This window comes from Barbatula barbatula, assembly GCF_947034865.1.
Source record: "Barbatula barbatula genome assembly, chromosome: 6".
In the NCBI taxonomy this organism is placed as follows: domain Eukaryota; kingdom Metazoa; phylum Chordata; class Actinopteri; order Cypriniformes; family Nemacheilidae; genus Barbatula; species Barbatula barbatula.
In genome coordinates, this window is record NC_136765.1 from 23,062,623 (window position 1) to 23,076,780 (window position 14,158).

At 39.7% G+C, this 14,158-nt stretch overlaps 2 protein-coding genes across 2 annotated transcripts; one reads left to right on the forward strand and one right to left on the reverse strand.

Annotated features, from left to right (window-relative positions):
- Positions 1-605: 605 nt before the first annotated feature.
- Positions 606-8,847, forward strand: kif28 (kinesin family member 28; the record flags this gene model as incomplete). The annotated part of the gene is made up of 23 exons (XM_079459367.1): positions 606-680; positions 798-989; positions 1,208-1,411; positions 1,520-1,555; positions 2,066-2,293; positions 2,415-2,569; positions 2,714-2,825; positions 2,910-2,977; positions 3,871-4,013; positions 4,086-4,207; positions 4,330-4,420; positions 4,513-4,573; positions 4,664-4,787; positions 4,913-5,075; positions 5,749-5,852; positions 5,943-6,050; positions 6,618-6,904; positions 7,026-7,160; positions 7,579-7,745; positions 7,835-7,911; positions 8,007-8,145; positions 8,356-8,504; positions 8,689-8,847. The coding sequence occupies 23 exons, from the start codon at positions 606-608 to the stop codon at positions 8,845-8,847; spliced, it is 3,099 nt and encodes a 1,032-aa protein (XP_079315493.1).
- A 303-nt stretch (positions 8,848-9,150) lies between these two features.
- On the reverse strand, positions 9,151-14,026 carry LOC306895890 (saccharopine dehydrogenase-like oxidoreductase). Its single transcript, XM_079459463.1, has 12 exons — positions 13,740-14,026; positions 12,517-12,629; positions 12,266-12,346; positions 12,025-12,154; positions 11,743-11,792; positions 11,514-11,644; positions 11,221-11,338; positions 10,593-10,712; positions 10,447-10,503; positions 10,251-10,362; positions 10,055-10,136; positions 9,151-9,897 (listed from the first exon to the last, which is right to left on the reverse strand). Exons 1-12 carry the CDS (start codon positions 13,936-13,938, stop codon positions 9,807-9,809), a joined length of 1,284 nt encoding a protein of 427 aa, XP_079315589.1. The 5' UTR covers positions 13,939-14,026; the 3' UTR covers positions 9,151-9,806.
- Positions 14,027-14,158: the final 132 nt, after the last annotated feature.

Consider the following 14,158-nt stretch of genomic DNA (forward strand, 5'->3'; position numbering starts at 1 on the left):
CAACCACACAGACAAGAAAGGCCAAAAAACCTTAAAGCGATAGTTTCCTCAAAAATGAAAATTCTGTCATTTACTCGACCTCAGATGGTTTCAAACCTACATACATGTCTTTGTTCTTTTAAATTCTTTTTAAAGAGAGATATTTGTAAGATTGTTAGCAATTTTCCGTTCTGTGACATCATCTACTTTTTTAGGAAGAAAATATTGTATATTTTTTCTTCTGTTGAACACAGTGTGAGACTTTGAAGAATTCAGAAAAACAAACTGTTCTGGGGCACCTTTCACTACCATTTCCTACTATGGCAGTCGATGTCACAGAACTGCAAAAATGGCATTCTTTGAGTTCATCAAAACAACAGGTATAAAATGTCATGAGAGTGAGCAAATGATGACATGATTTTCATTTTTGGGTGAGCTTTCACTTTAACCCTAGTTTTTACATCCAACTGTTAAGAGCATGGAGACGGCAAGCGATCCTTGAGGCATGTAAGGGTCTTGTATTATTCATCTTGCTCTGGGCCCTGATCGCAAATGAGCGGAACGAATGGCTCAGGTTTCAGTCTGTCACTTTCTCGCTCGGGACTATTGAGAGTACCTCTGTGAAGATGAGGGCCAGGGGAATCGAAATGGCCAGCAAGGACTGTGTGAAAGTGGCAGTCCGAGTCAGGCCCTTTAATAAGGTAAGTAGCCAGATCAAATTTTAGTTTCTTCTAAATTAGTAGGCTAATATTTCCCTAGTTGGAACTGAGGGACAGATTTGAGACTGAATTTGCGTATGCTTTTTCTTGGTTCTGTAGAGGGAACGGGATGCAGGTAGTCGCTGTGTTATCTCAATGACCTCCAACAACATCACCATTCAGGATCCCCGTAACCAGCAGAACAGCCGCACATTCACTTTTGACTACGCTTACTGGTCCCATAATAGCTTCAGTAGGAACAAAGATGGTCTGTTTGTGCCTGAGGAGGCGGGTGGACGCTATGCAGACCAGGTAACCGATATCAGGTTATATACAGATATCGTCAAAACAAGGATGCATCTTTGTACCTTATTGCATAGTTGTTAAAGTGTGTTGTAAAAGAAATGTGTGCTTGGAAAGTTTTGAATGCAGAATGTTGGCAAGGCTATTTAGGATACGTACAGTTTAGTATTATTAGAAGTTGTCATTTTGTAGAATTGTCTGATATTATCCCTTGTTATCCCTCACAGGCGAATGTGTTTCATGGTTTGGGGCAGGGCATCCTTGAAAATGCACTTCAGGGCTACAATGCCACGTTACTGGCATATGGGCAGACAGGTTCAGGGAAGAGTTACTCCATGGTGGGTTATGGTCCTAATAAAGGTTTGATACCCATCCTCTGTGAGAGACTCTTTCAGTTTATCAGGAACTCGCAAGACAGCAGGCAGTGTCAGGTTTGTGAAATTTTGATTCAATTTTGATGCATTTTTACTCCTTAATAGAAAGCTAGTCACCTTATTACCGAAAACCTTTGTGTTTATGAGAATCTTTTTTTTGTCCAGGTGTTTTTCAGCATGTTGGAAATTTACAATGAACTGGTAAGCATGTGTACTTTATATCTTTGTTTTTTCTTTTGTTTCTATATCGCCATCTCTGTTTGAAACAAAGTCGCAGGTTACTTTACGTATTTATTTTTGCGTGGTTTAATATCAAATCAAGTCATTATATCCTAAATCATTAAAATAATTTTAGCGCAATAATATTTTTATTTAAAATAAAATTGAGTGCCGCTTATAGAACAAACACTGGCCGCCAGTCTTACTTATCTTAAGGAAAAGTAAAAGTTACTCACGCTTATGTTATATCAAACCTGAACGACTTGCTTTCTTCTGCAGACCACAAGAAGATCTTTTAAAGAATGCTGGTAACTACACAATGGCGGTACTTGCTTTGGTTTTGTGTCCATACAATAGAAGTGAACCGCTGTTGTTTGGCTACCAACTTTCTTCAAAATATCTTCTTTTGTGTTCTGCGGAAGAAAGAAAGTGATACAGGTTTGAAATGACAACTACGGATGATGGGTGAACTTTCCCTTTAAATGAGTTCAGGTTGTAGACTTGCTGTCCAAGGCCAGTCGATCTGCTGGTGGTCTTCGGGTACGAGAGGACCAGCAGAGGGGGTTCTACGTGGAGGGGTTGAGGCGGGTGCCCTGCGACAATGCGGTACAGGTGGAGCAGCTGATGGAACAAGGAACACGCACACGCACCACCGCCGCCACACACATGAACGCCAACAGCAGTCGGTCACACATGCTCATCATCGTCCAGCTGAAACAGGTGTTACTAGACTGTAATGTCCATGCTTGAGTAACACTAAATGCTTCTCTTGTATTTTGAACTTCATTTTTAATGGTGAATTCATGCAGATTATGTAGTTGTGTGTCCGCTGCACCTGCAGATATTCTCAAAAGAGTGCATCACCAAACAGTCCAACATTAACCTAGTGGACTTGGCCGGTAGTGAGAGACAAAGATCATCGGGGTCAGAGGCCGACAGGTTAAAAGAAGGGACAGCCATCAATCTCAGTTTAACAACCCTCGGAAATGTTATCAGGTCAGCCCATTTAATATCTATACACTATTTACTTCCACTCGTATATGTACAGGCATCACTGATTTTCATTTCTATTCTTTGTTAAATTAATTTGTGTTCGATGTGCTATTATGAATGTGATGTACATTCTACATGTATCCAAAGTGCTCTAGCAGACATGGCTCTTGGGAAGAAGGTGGTTCACATCCCATACAGAGACTCCATCCTTACCAAACTACTACAGTCTGCCCTCGGTGGTAACAGTCGAACGGTCATGGTAAGGGTTTACAACCCACGCCCAGAGTTCTGCTTGAGCTTTGGTATACTGTATTGAAGACTGCTTTCTTGTCCTAATAAACAGATTGCAACATTAAGCCCTGCTGACATTTGCTATGAAGAGTCGCTTTCTACACTTAGATATGCTGAAAGGTTAGTTCTTACGTAAACATTTGGTTCATATTTATACTGTATGGACTGTATACTGTACATACACTTTCAAGATAAAAGGTGCTACAAAAGGTTGAATACAGCAATGCCATAGAATACTGTAACCCTTTTTGGTTCCCCAAAACCCTTTCAGTCAGAGGTTTTTTAAAGAATTATTTCTTTCGTACTTGTTTACATTTAGGCATTTGGCAGACGCTTTTATCCAAAGCGACTTACATTGCATTTTACATAGGTATCTGCAATCCCCTGGGATCGAACCCACAAACTTGCGTTGTTAACACAATGATCTTACCACTGAGGTACAGGAATGCTTTTTTAAGGTCTTAAGAACCCTTTTGCAACGTCAAAGAACCTTAGGGAGACAGAACGGTTCTTCACATGTAAAGGGTTCTTTATAGAACTATTCGGCCAAAAATGGTTCTTCGATGGCATGGTGAAGCATCCCTTTTTAAGAGAATGCTTCATATTAATGTTTTTTAACCACATTCATGAACAAAAACAAAAGAAACCATAATGGAAATTCTAATGGTTTCCTGTAAAATGCCATTATGAATCATTCGCTTTTCCATTAAAACCATTGCAAAATAATTTCCCAATAGGATTTAAAGGAATAGTTCACCCAAAAAATGGTCCCCATTGACTTTCCATAGTAGGAATAAAATTACTTAGTTATTGGGGACTATTCTTGGGTGAACTATTCCTGTAATGGTTCCCATCTGCCAGATAACATCCCACTAATAGAATACATCACATACCAGTAGACACATTTATTCATTTGGCAACCTTCTGATCACAAGACACCATTTTAGTGTCCATTAGAATCAATACAATTCCCATTATAACCATTATATTATAAAAAAAAAATCTCAATTTAGAGCAAAGAGAATCCAAAACAGAGCCGTGGTGAATGAGAGTCCAACAGAACGACTAGTGAAGGAGCTCAAGGCAGAGAATGCAAAACTGCTTTTGAGACTGAGCCGATTGGGTCAAGAAGGTCGTAAAGCAGATGATGAAACAAGTACGTGATACAAAGAAAATATATGACCGTAAACGCAAGTAGGTTAGGTGTTATATCAATGCTTTATTATAGAGGAGCTACGCCGATTGCTGACTCACAATGAGCTACAGATCAGAGCTATTCAGACGTTGTGGGAACAACATCTCCAGGAGGCTCTCAAAGACTGGGAGTCGCAGTATGCCACAATAACACAGGTGCCCAGACCTCCCACATGGACACTTAAGACGTACCCTGTCATCCAAAGTATAGGACGTCTCTGAAACATTTCATTCTGACTCTTCATTGTTCATTTGTGTCCTTCATTCGCTTGTGTTAGGAACGCAGAATGATGCAGATGTTTCCGTACATAATGAACGTCAATGAGGACGCTCAGCTGTCTGGCGTCGTAAAGCTCTTTATTCAGGAAGGTGAGTGTTGTCGCCTCATGCTGATGACATCAGATGACTCACACTCGTATATTAATAGAGCATAACATCTTTATTTCTGTCCTCCTGTGTAGGTGATTGGGATATCGGACTGGCAGAAAACTCACCCAGAGCTCTCGCTATCAGGGGTCTAGGGTAAGTCAAACATGGCATGTATGGTCTTTCTCAAAAATTGACCAGATGTTTAGTTCTCTCAAGGAAATGAATCATGCCGTTTGTCTTCAGCATCCAGGAGAAACATGCTGTGTTCTCGAATCACCAGAGGAGAGTATCTATAACTCCTGTGTCTGGGTCAAAGGTCATTGTGAATGGGACGTCTGTGTCGAAGAACACAGAGCTCCAGCATTTGGTGTGTTCTGCATTAATCATAAAAACCTTCTGCACGTTTTCAATATGAAACAAAATAGGCTTTGGTGGAGAAAAGAACAAGATTTCGACTTAGTTTTAATCTATTTTTAATTTGTTCTTTTCAAGGATCGACTGGTTCTGGGTTCAAACAGCACTTATCTGTATATCGGCTTCCCTTCAGAGCGTTCGGGGGAAGACTGGAGTCGTTACGACTATGACTATTTTCAATCTGAGCTCGCAGCAGCCGAGGGAATCCACATTCAGTCTCTCTGTGATAATCAGGGCCACCGTATGTGCGTGTGCTTTCATTTAAAAGCTCTCATTAAAGCTTAAATGAATGCATATCCTGTTAAAACAGGAAGTCGAGAGGGGAAATATAGAGGAATCGTTTTCTTTTTCGAAATAGACAGTAGTTTTAAGTTTAGCTCAAAGCCATGAATCATAATTCACTACTTGCAATGTTTGTTTAAAATATTCGATATAAAATATTCGATATACAATTTATTAATTTAATAGATATCTATGAAATATAGATATGCAATATCACATTCTCATGCTAGACATTTAAGATATCAAGGTGCAATCTTGAACTTTTGCCTCTATATCGCCATCTCTGTTTAAAATATAAAATTGCAGGTTACTTTCAGTATTAAGCTTTACATGGATGGAAGTCAAATGAAATTTCCTCAGTCATTTAATAATTATTGTCATTTTATTTTTCAGGGCAAGTTAACGATAGTTTTGAACACTTATTGTATTGTAAGAAGTTACAGATTGCAGCTTAAAATGTGTATATATGTTATTTTATTTTTCTTTACGTTTAGGAGTACAAGGATATGTAAATAGACACATACAAGACATGGACTGAAAGCCACAAAAGTTTAATTTAGTTTTCATGGCGGCTTAAAACTGTTGAAAATGTAACCTTTTAGTTTAATATCCGAGAGTCTTTTTGTAACTAGGGCCAAACCAAACTGATCCCAGTCTCCTGGCTGTCTTCTATGACTATATAAAGCTGATGCCTATGGTGACAGAAGCCAACCAAATGAGTAAAGAATTAAAGAAGGTGACTACAGTCATCTTAATTTAGATCATATCATCAGTTTTAGACAAGGACATGTTCACGAGCTGAAATATCTTCATTCCTGTTTTTCAGGGAGTCGAATTCAAACTGGAAATAAAGAATTTGGCGATGTCAGACTCAAAGGGTCATGACCTGGAAAAGGAGATCGCCGTCAGAGTGACATCTGTTGAAAGCAAGCAGGTAAACACAAAAGTGATTCTCTCTGTTTTGGAATCTGATTCTTTCATGTGTACGTATGCACATAAAAGATGATCAGCCACGAACGTGCTTGTTTTAGAAATGTCTCGCTTTCATTACAGATCAAACTAGCCAGTTAGAAGGCTCTTGGAAAACCAAAATGTCCTGGCTGTCTTAATGGATGACTCAGATCATGTCAGATGACTTAGTTTCTCAAGATATCAAGATGAGATTAGATGTTTTTGAAACCATGAACTGTTGCAACTAAATTACAGAGAAATGCAATAATAGATTTAAGACATTAAACAGAAGCACGAGGCCATAGCCATATTTCACAACCACCAAACAAAAATGTAGGACAGCTTGTTTTAAGCATTTCAATAGAAAGTCTAATATAATAAACATAAAACAAAAAGGTTTATTGCAGCACAAATATCCTAAATATTTTATCTTGCACGGTTTTGAACTTAATGGTCCATACGGATTTATGTTGTAAAGTGTGTCACAATTATCAAAAAATAAAGGAGAAAACTGTTTATGATTCATCCTAAATATTCCCAATCTTCTCAGGTCTGGATGTGGTCTAAGGTAAAGTTCGTGAACCGTAAGTTTTTGATGGAAGAGGTGTACCAGCAGGAAGTGGTTGGTGGTGAGGGGGCAGACAGAGCCCCTCTTCCCCGGGACAGAGACCCGTTCTGGGATCCTCTTGAACCTTTGCACCTGGGCAGCGCTCACCTGTGGCTGCAGTCTCTGGCGTTCCGCATCCCTCTGGAAGAGCAGGTGGAGGTGGTGGGTCCGGAAGGAACAGAAGAAGCCATATTGCAGGCACAGCTAGTGCCATGCAGCCCCACAGGATTGTGGGTAACATTTTTGCATAGTACAGTGAATAAAATAGATTTGCATTTAAGAGGAGGTGATAAAGATTATTAAAACTTTAACCTTATATGTCATGAATAGTGACCACTGGTTATCTTGCAGGCCTCTGGGTGAAGACGACATCCTTATTGACCCGTCAGAGCTACTTGGGAAGCGTTTGGATTTTCAGCTGGTTTTAGACCAGTGCTGCGGCCTGCGCTGGGTCAAAGAGGTGCGCAAAAGAGGCGTGCAAATCGGGTCAGTTTTGTGCAAAAATCTTACAATGTATTGTGTAAGTCTGCTTTGTATAAAGTTTATAAAAGCTTGGATTTGTTTTATATACATGAATTATGTCCATTCAAAATGACCAAGCACATAAGTAGATACTGTAACATGATTGCAGTGCTTAAATGTCAGTCTGATGATTTGCATCCCTGTTGGAATGTTTGAAATAAATTCTTACTTGAGCTACAGAAAGAGCTCTGTGTTCTCCACAAAGCACCATCTTGATCTAATAATGCGTCCTCCCTTTTAAGATGTCTAAAAAAGTCTAGATTCTTACGGTGGACTGCATTACAGCCATTCCTTAATAAATCGATGTAACAATATTTCAATGCAATATAACAATACTTAGGTTAACTGGAGGTTAATCAAGGATCTAAATATATATTGACAGGTTCCAGGTGTTTGACTCTCCTCAGCCTCTTTACTCCCCAGCAGTGTGGCACAACGTGAATCCTCTGCTAGACCACAGAGTTCAGTTTACTTCTCTGAGAACCTCTCAAGAACTGCTCAACTACCTGCAGAGCACTGCCCTCGTGCTGGAGCTCTGGGGCTTACAGGGTAATTCTGACATTCTCACCCTTAAAGTCCTTAAAACCAGGAATATTGCATAAGGATGTTTTTGCTTACAGAAGGATGTTCTGAATTAGTCTCCTGTATGGATGGTGTGCAGATGACCCAAGAAGACAGCATTATTATTGACAAGATCCGTGCACCAGAAAAAATGGCAAGTTCCAGCAGTAAACCTTATAAAAACCAACTGTTTACAATAAAATATAAGGGCATATTATAGAGTGAACTCTAAATAGTTTGTCTGTTTAGGCTGAAGAAACCAGTGGGTCTGATCTGAGCACTTCTCTACGTGCCCTTCATCATGACCTGGAACAGCTGAGGAACACAAACGCATCGCTGAGGAAAGAAAACAGTGCTCTGAGAGACCAGCTTCACTCAGCCAGAAACGGTGAGCACTTTCTGTTAGGTCACATGCTGTACCAATCCAGAGACAGGCCGTGACATCATGGGCTTGTCTGAACTCTGATCCCAGCATCTCTCAATATGTGCTACTATTTGTGCAAGCATGAAACATGCAAAACTGCACATGTAGAAACATAACAGATTAGCACATGGGCCATTAACACACACACACACACGGCTTCATTCACTGCCGCAGGTGTGGAGAATAACCGCACTCGGCAGGATAGAAGAGGCAGTCTGAGGCCCAGCTGCGATGCTGAATTCGCCAAAGCATTGAAAGTATTTTACCACAGCATGACCTCCGTCAGAGGACAATTACAGCGACTGCGCAGACACAAACCCAGTGTGAGTACACTGTTCTTACCTGCCTTAGTTTCAAGCTCTCATACCTGATCAGCAGGGAGTTAATCAGAAGTCTTAGTGAAATCAATTTATCCATTAATTTAAAATGTAAATTGTATATACTCTGACATGGAAATATGTTTGAAATAATCTATGCATTTTAATATTTGCGTTTATGATTCTGTAGGAGGAAGCAGATCTGCTGGGTCTCAGACTGTTTGTGGATGAACATTCTTATCTCCTGAAAGACTTTGCTGAGCAAATGGAACAGTGCGTCACGACTCTGAAACAAGATGTGGCTGCTATTGTGCGCCGCAAAAGGGAGAAGTCGGGAATTTGGTCCTAAAAGTTTCAAACCGAATCAGCCTCGATTAAATTGTAGGCCAATGACATTGCTTGTTGTTGATTACAAAATTGAATTGTTTAGTTGGGCAAAAAGCACAATTTTTCAAGAGACTCACTGATACAATTGCTTGTCTTTTTACTCATGCAAGCACACCCTAATTTATCAGATTTATATATCTCAGCATAAATTAGGAAGGTCATACTACCGAATAGTATACAGTATCTATTTTTGAATAGCAGACAGTAAATATATTATGGTATATGGTAAGTTAGTATCACAATATTAATGTAGCCTTTAAAACAATTCATTAATATAATATTTTATTCCAGAATAAGGTTTTATATATATTTTTGTTTGGTTGGAATAAACCAGAATAACAACAGGCAATAAGAGGAAATGTTCAGCTAGCACATTGGTCATAACAGTTAACCATATTACAGCCTTTCTCTAGTCTTCCAAAATATGAACTCAAAGATTTATATATTTACCAAAAATGTATATCATTCTTAAATTTATCTTACTACTAAGCCATCGTTGTTGGCTTCACACGTATATTAACTAATGACATTACAAAACCTAGTTCTCTTTTTCCATAGTTATATTTTCTTTAAACTCTGTGTGCACTTTTAAAATGTTTATTAAGAGATGTCTGTTATCTGCATTACTATTTTGTACTTTGAATCATCTTAAACTCAAACAGGAAATGTCATAAGATCAAAAAACTGTGCCAACACTCATTGTGCAAATTCTCAGCCATCTCAGCGAAGTGCATGCAAATAAATCCAGCCCGGTCTACAGTGTGCAAGCCAGGACACTAAACTGGGATACAGCAACACTGTTAACGTGCCGAGAAATCTACAAATAGCAAAAGATTTCTTTATGTTTGAGCAAGCAAAGGAACAGGTGCTTTAGAAGAGCGATGTCAAAGCCAGATGGATCAAGCCCCATTTGCATCCCACTTAAAGCACAGAGAACTGGATGCCGTGCTTGTTGAGGCGGTCGATGAGGGTGGTCTTGGCAAAAGTCGCTCCTGGAGTATATACCCCACCCCTGTGGAGTCACCCAATATAACAGACATTTAATCGAAAATGTGAAATCTTCTATGATGTCATATAAACTACAAATTGCACATCTAGTATTAAAATAATTAAGCATTCTGGGAATATTTATATTTCAAGTCTATGACATATATATCATCATGACTCACGTTTTAGGTAGAGAATTGGATTCATTCAGCATAGTAATAGCTGCCTGAACCATAGCGATTGGCGTGGCAACATATCCAGCCTCTGAAAAACAGCAGACACAGATATACACTCTTATGCTGTAAACATTGAGTAAATAGTGCTTTGAATAGAGCAAGTTATGTAGATTGACACTTAATAAGGCAGAAGTCAAAGTACCTGGTCCCTGGACGAGAGTTCGGATCTTAGCGTTGGGTTTAGCCTCGGTGGGCTCCGTACCTTCAGTGTATCCCTCACCAAAAAAAGCAAAGCGGAAAGAGGAGCCCTCCATCTGGATATATCACATTTAAATTATAAACATGTTCAGAGGACGGCAAACCATCTGACAGTGACCTGAACAAAAAGCCTGTCATACCTGTTTTCTCGTTGGACCCTCTTTAGAGAAGAAGCCGAAAGAGAAAAACTCTGGAAACTGCAACAATGTAAATTCAGAATTGCATTGACATTACTGTGATCATCAAACTAAACCATTCTCAATTAAATAGCAGAAAAGCCATTTACCTTCATGAGGAGATTTCTACCAAAACTGAACTTCACAAAGAACCAGAACATAATTCCAGCAAAGAGGAGTTTAAAAATGTTGGAAATGCATCCAACACCAGCGTACGCCCCATACTGAACCTAAAGGACAACGTACACAATAAATAAAATGATTTATTAAAATCCATATTTTATGGACATATTGTCTGTTTAGCCACACATTTTCACTGCACAAAAAGTTTGGAGATGTTTGGAGAAAACAAGAGATTAAATCTGACTTCTTACATAATATCCAATTCAAATAAAAACACATGATAAAATGTATTGGCCAGACTGTATCCAATCCCCCACAGAGGAATCATCTGTAGCTGAAACTCTAAGAAGTCTGTGATGAATTTGCAGATTACAACCCTCATCCAGTTACAGTTGATGTTCCCTTTGACATGCCGTCTCAAAAATCTGCAGATGTTACAAGACATCAGTATTTCTAGTTTTCTGGATAAACAAGTTCAGCATTGGCCCAGTTGAACAGGTTCAGGTTTTAGCTCCAGCTCTAACAGACAGTTTCAGTTGATCGATTCTCCTGCTTTGTCCTGTGTGCACAGAATTATGGGAATGTGGGGTGGTTGACGCCGAACTGATGACTAACCGGAGACTCCTGTAGTTCTTCATGCAAGTAACGCTGGGTTCTCTTCACCACTGATGGATCGGAGCCCATGAAGGGAATTGCATACTGCTGTATCTCATTACTAAAAAAAAGAGCTCCCCTGTAAAAAGGAACATAAATATTTTTCAACCAGGCAGTGTTTATTAATCTTGGTTAAGAAATTCATTGAAAATATTCATTAAATTGTTTAAATTCATGTTCTCCTATAAAAGACGTATTAATGCACCCTAGTGGGTAAACAATTTACAATGTAACTGTTTGTTTATTGTACACACCTCCTTTTAATTCTAGCCCCCACCACAGGAAGAGACTTGTGACCGAACTTCTTCCTGAGGCTACGCAACTTGTCGCTGTCCGCAAAGCCATAGATGGCCGACTGCCAGGTGCCATCGTGGATGCATCCTCCCTGTGGCAACACATGGGATTATGGGTCAGCTGAGGGTTGAACACAAAAGCCTTTTTAAAGTACAAACCCATTTTCATTCTTTAGTGTCTTAAACTGACCTCTGGCCCTGAGCTTGCAGTCAAAAAGCTCTCAACGGCTGTTAGTGTCCCTGGAAACGAATAAAACAGAATCAATGATGAGAACACAGATGACAATACTGAAAAAAATCAAGATGTTTGACATTTTATTTAACTCTAATATAGCACAACCTCAAGTTCCTTTATCTTGGTTTAATATAAAAGTATTAAAGAAACTTACTATCCAGTAAAATATCATTATATGTATTATAATCTATCTATGCATTCAGTGCTATATTTGAAATAAGATGTCATTTAATGTACCTTTAAACTGGTCCCTGGTGTAAATAACGCCCATGTCTGCAGGAATGGAGTCAAACCCGGAGCTTCCCACAATGTAAACACCTTTCTCAGCAGCTTTGTCTTGGTAGTTGAGTTGCATACTCTCCAGAAACTAGTAATATAAGAGACAAACACATGACAAATATGAGCAGAACAGGTTACACATACATATTATTAGGACGTTTAATGCTAAGCTTTTATTGTGAAGGTGGTGATGTGGGACCTTTGGCTCTCCAGAGATGTCGATGCAGTGGGCTCCGTTCTCCACGCATGCTTTGACAACAGGTTCACCAAAAAATCTGTACTGTTGAAAGAACACGCCAAATGTTGTATTTATTTGATTCTTGATACACAAATACAATTGGGTGTCAGGGCGCCCTAAAAAAGCCCATCATCGGTGGGATATATGTTTGTGATCAAAAGCCCAATATGTCAGATCATGCAGTCTTTGTTCTAATCTCACTGCATACTTACAGGCCCCACACAGTTGAGCACAATCACCGCTTGTTTGCACATGGCAGCCAATGAGTCAGGTTCACCGACATCCGCGACAATGACGTCCACTTCTGACTGCAGCTCTGGTTTACCTGCGAACAAGCGCATTAAACACAGCAACCGTTATGCCACTGCACAATGCCACAATTACGTAAAAAGAACTGGATAATATATCGCACATGAAGTAAATTAGACAATAAATGATGCATGCTTACAATGCAAAACAGTCCAGGGCAGGCCAAATACAACAATCATAAATATGCTTATCGATAAAGATCAATAACTTTGAACTTCAGCTCTGAGTGAAATCTAAATTAAACTTTAGCAAATGTTCGTATCTGATGCCGACCCGTTCAAAGCTTCCGAAATAATGTGCTGTAATATGTCAGCGGAGGACAATTTTCCATCAGCTGTTCAAGGATTATTCAAAACCGCCCTGGAGACTTCTGTGCCCGGATACTAAACTGGCATTGTCAAATGCGAGTACAATATCCAAGGAAAACAAGGCAATGCAGTGTCCCACAGCGGGCATTTTCTTTGGCAAGCCTGGAAAAACAGCAAGTCCGGACAGAATTGCCACAGTGTGGGTCAAAGTCAAGTCCAACGGTGTGATGTCATCACAACCCTCCACACATTTGCACAACTTTACCCAGTTATCTGTTTCTTATCTGCCAAATGACCATAAAGGGCATGAAGCTGTCTTTCAAGTTACGTATTGAGGTTCCAGTTACTATTTGGTGGAAGTGCAAACCTTGTATATAATTTAGTGCATACACTTCATAGACATCACTGCATGCATGCTTGAATAAAACAATTAAATTACAAACAAGAATAGGTTGTAAATAATAGCTAACACCGTTTTATCATCAATATAAAGATCCAGAATATCTCAAAAATATAACCATAGTTTTATTACAAACACCATATTGTTATTGTAGTAAACACATGGCTGTCTAATGGGTAACAGTTAACCGACTTATGCTATTTTAAATCGCATGCCCTATTAATTCTCAGTAGATAAAAAATTAAAGCAGATAAACTATTCAAGATTGATGGAAACTATGGTTGCCATGGTGATTTCTTGGCTCCATCTAGACTATCGGTCAATCCTAAATTCAGATTAAACATGCACGGGGACATTTTAAAAGTTATTGATGTAAATATCAAGCACACACGGAGAGACTAAATGTGCCACCACGCACCGAGAGCCTCGGCGGCCTGCTCGAGAACTTTGTCCAGCTTGTCTTTGCTTCTCCCGGCCACGGCCCACTTCAGATTCCCCTTCGGACCCTCGGATACGGTGCGGGCCACCTCCTCCACCACAAATTGTCCCGTGAAACCGGTAGCCCCGAAGATGACGATGTGGTAGGGTCTATTGGAGGATGTGCTGAACGTTGCCATCGCGCCGCTTATCGTCTCAGACAAACACTGAACGGGATCAGCTCGCAGACGCGCCTCTGACAGGCGCTACTTCCGTATCGAGGCAGTTGATTGAAGTAGACCAAAGCTGCGTACGTTATGCGCAGCCTCTGATGTTTTCGAATTAAACGGACGTGGCCGATGGATACATAATTAAGGTTTTGTTTAACGATTATATTTTGTTAACACTGTTTTTGACGAT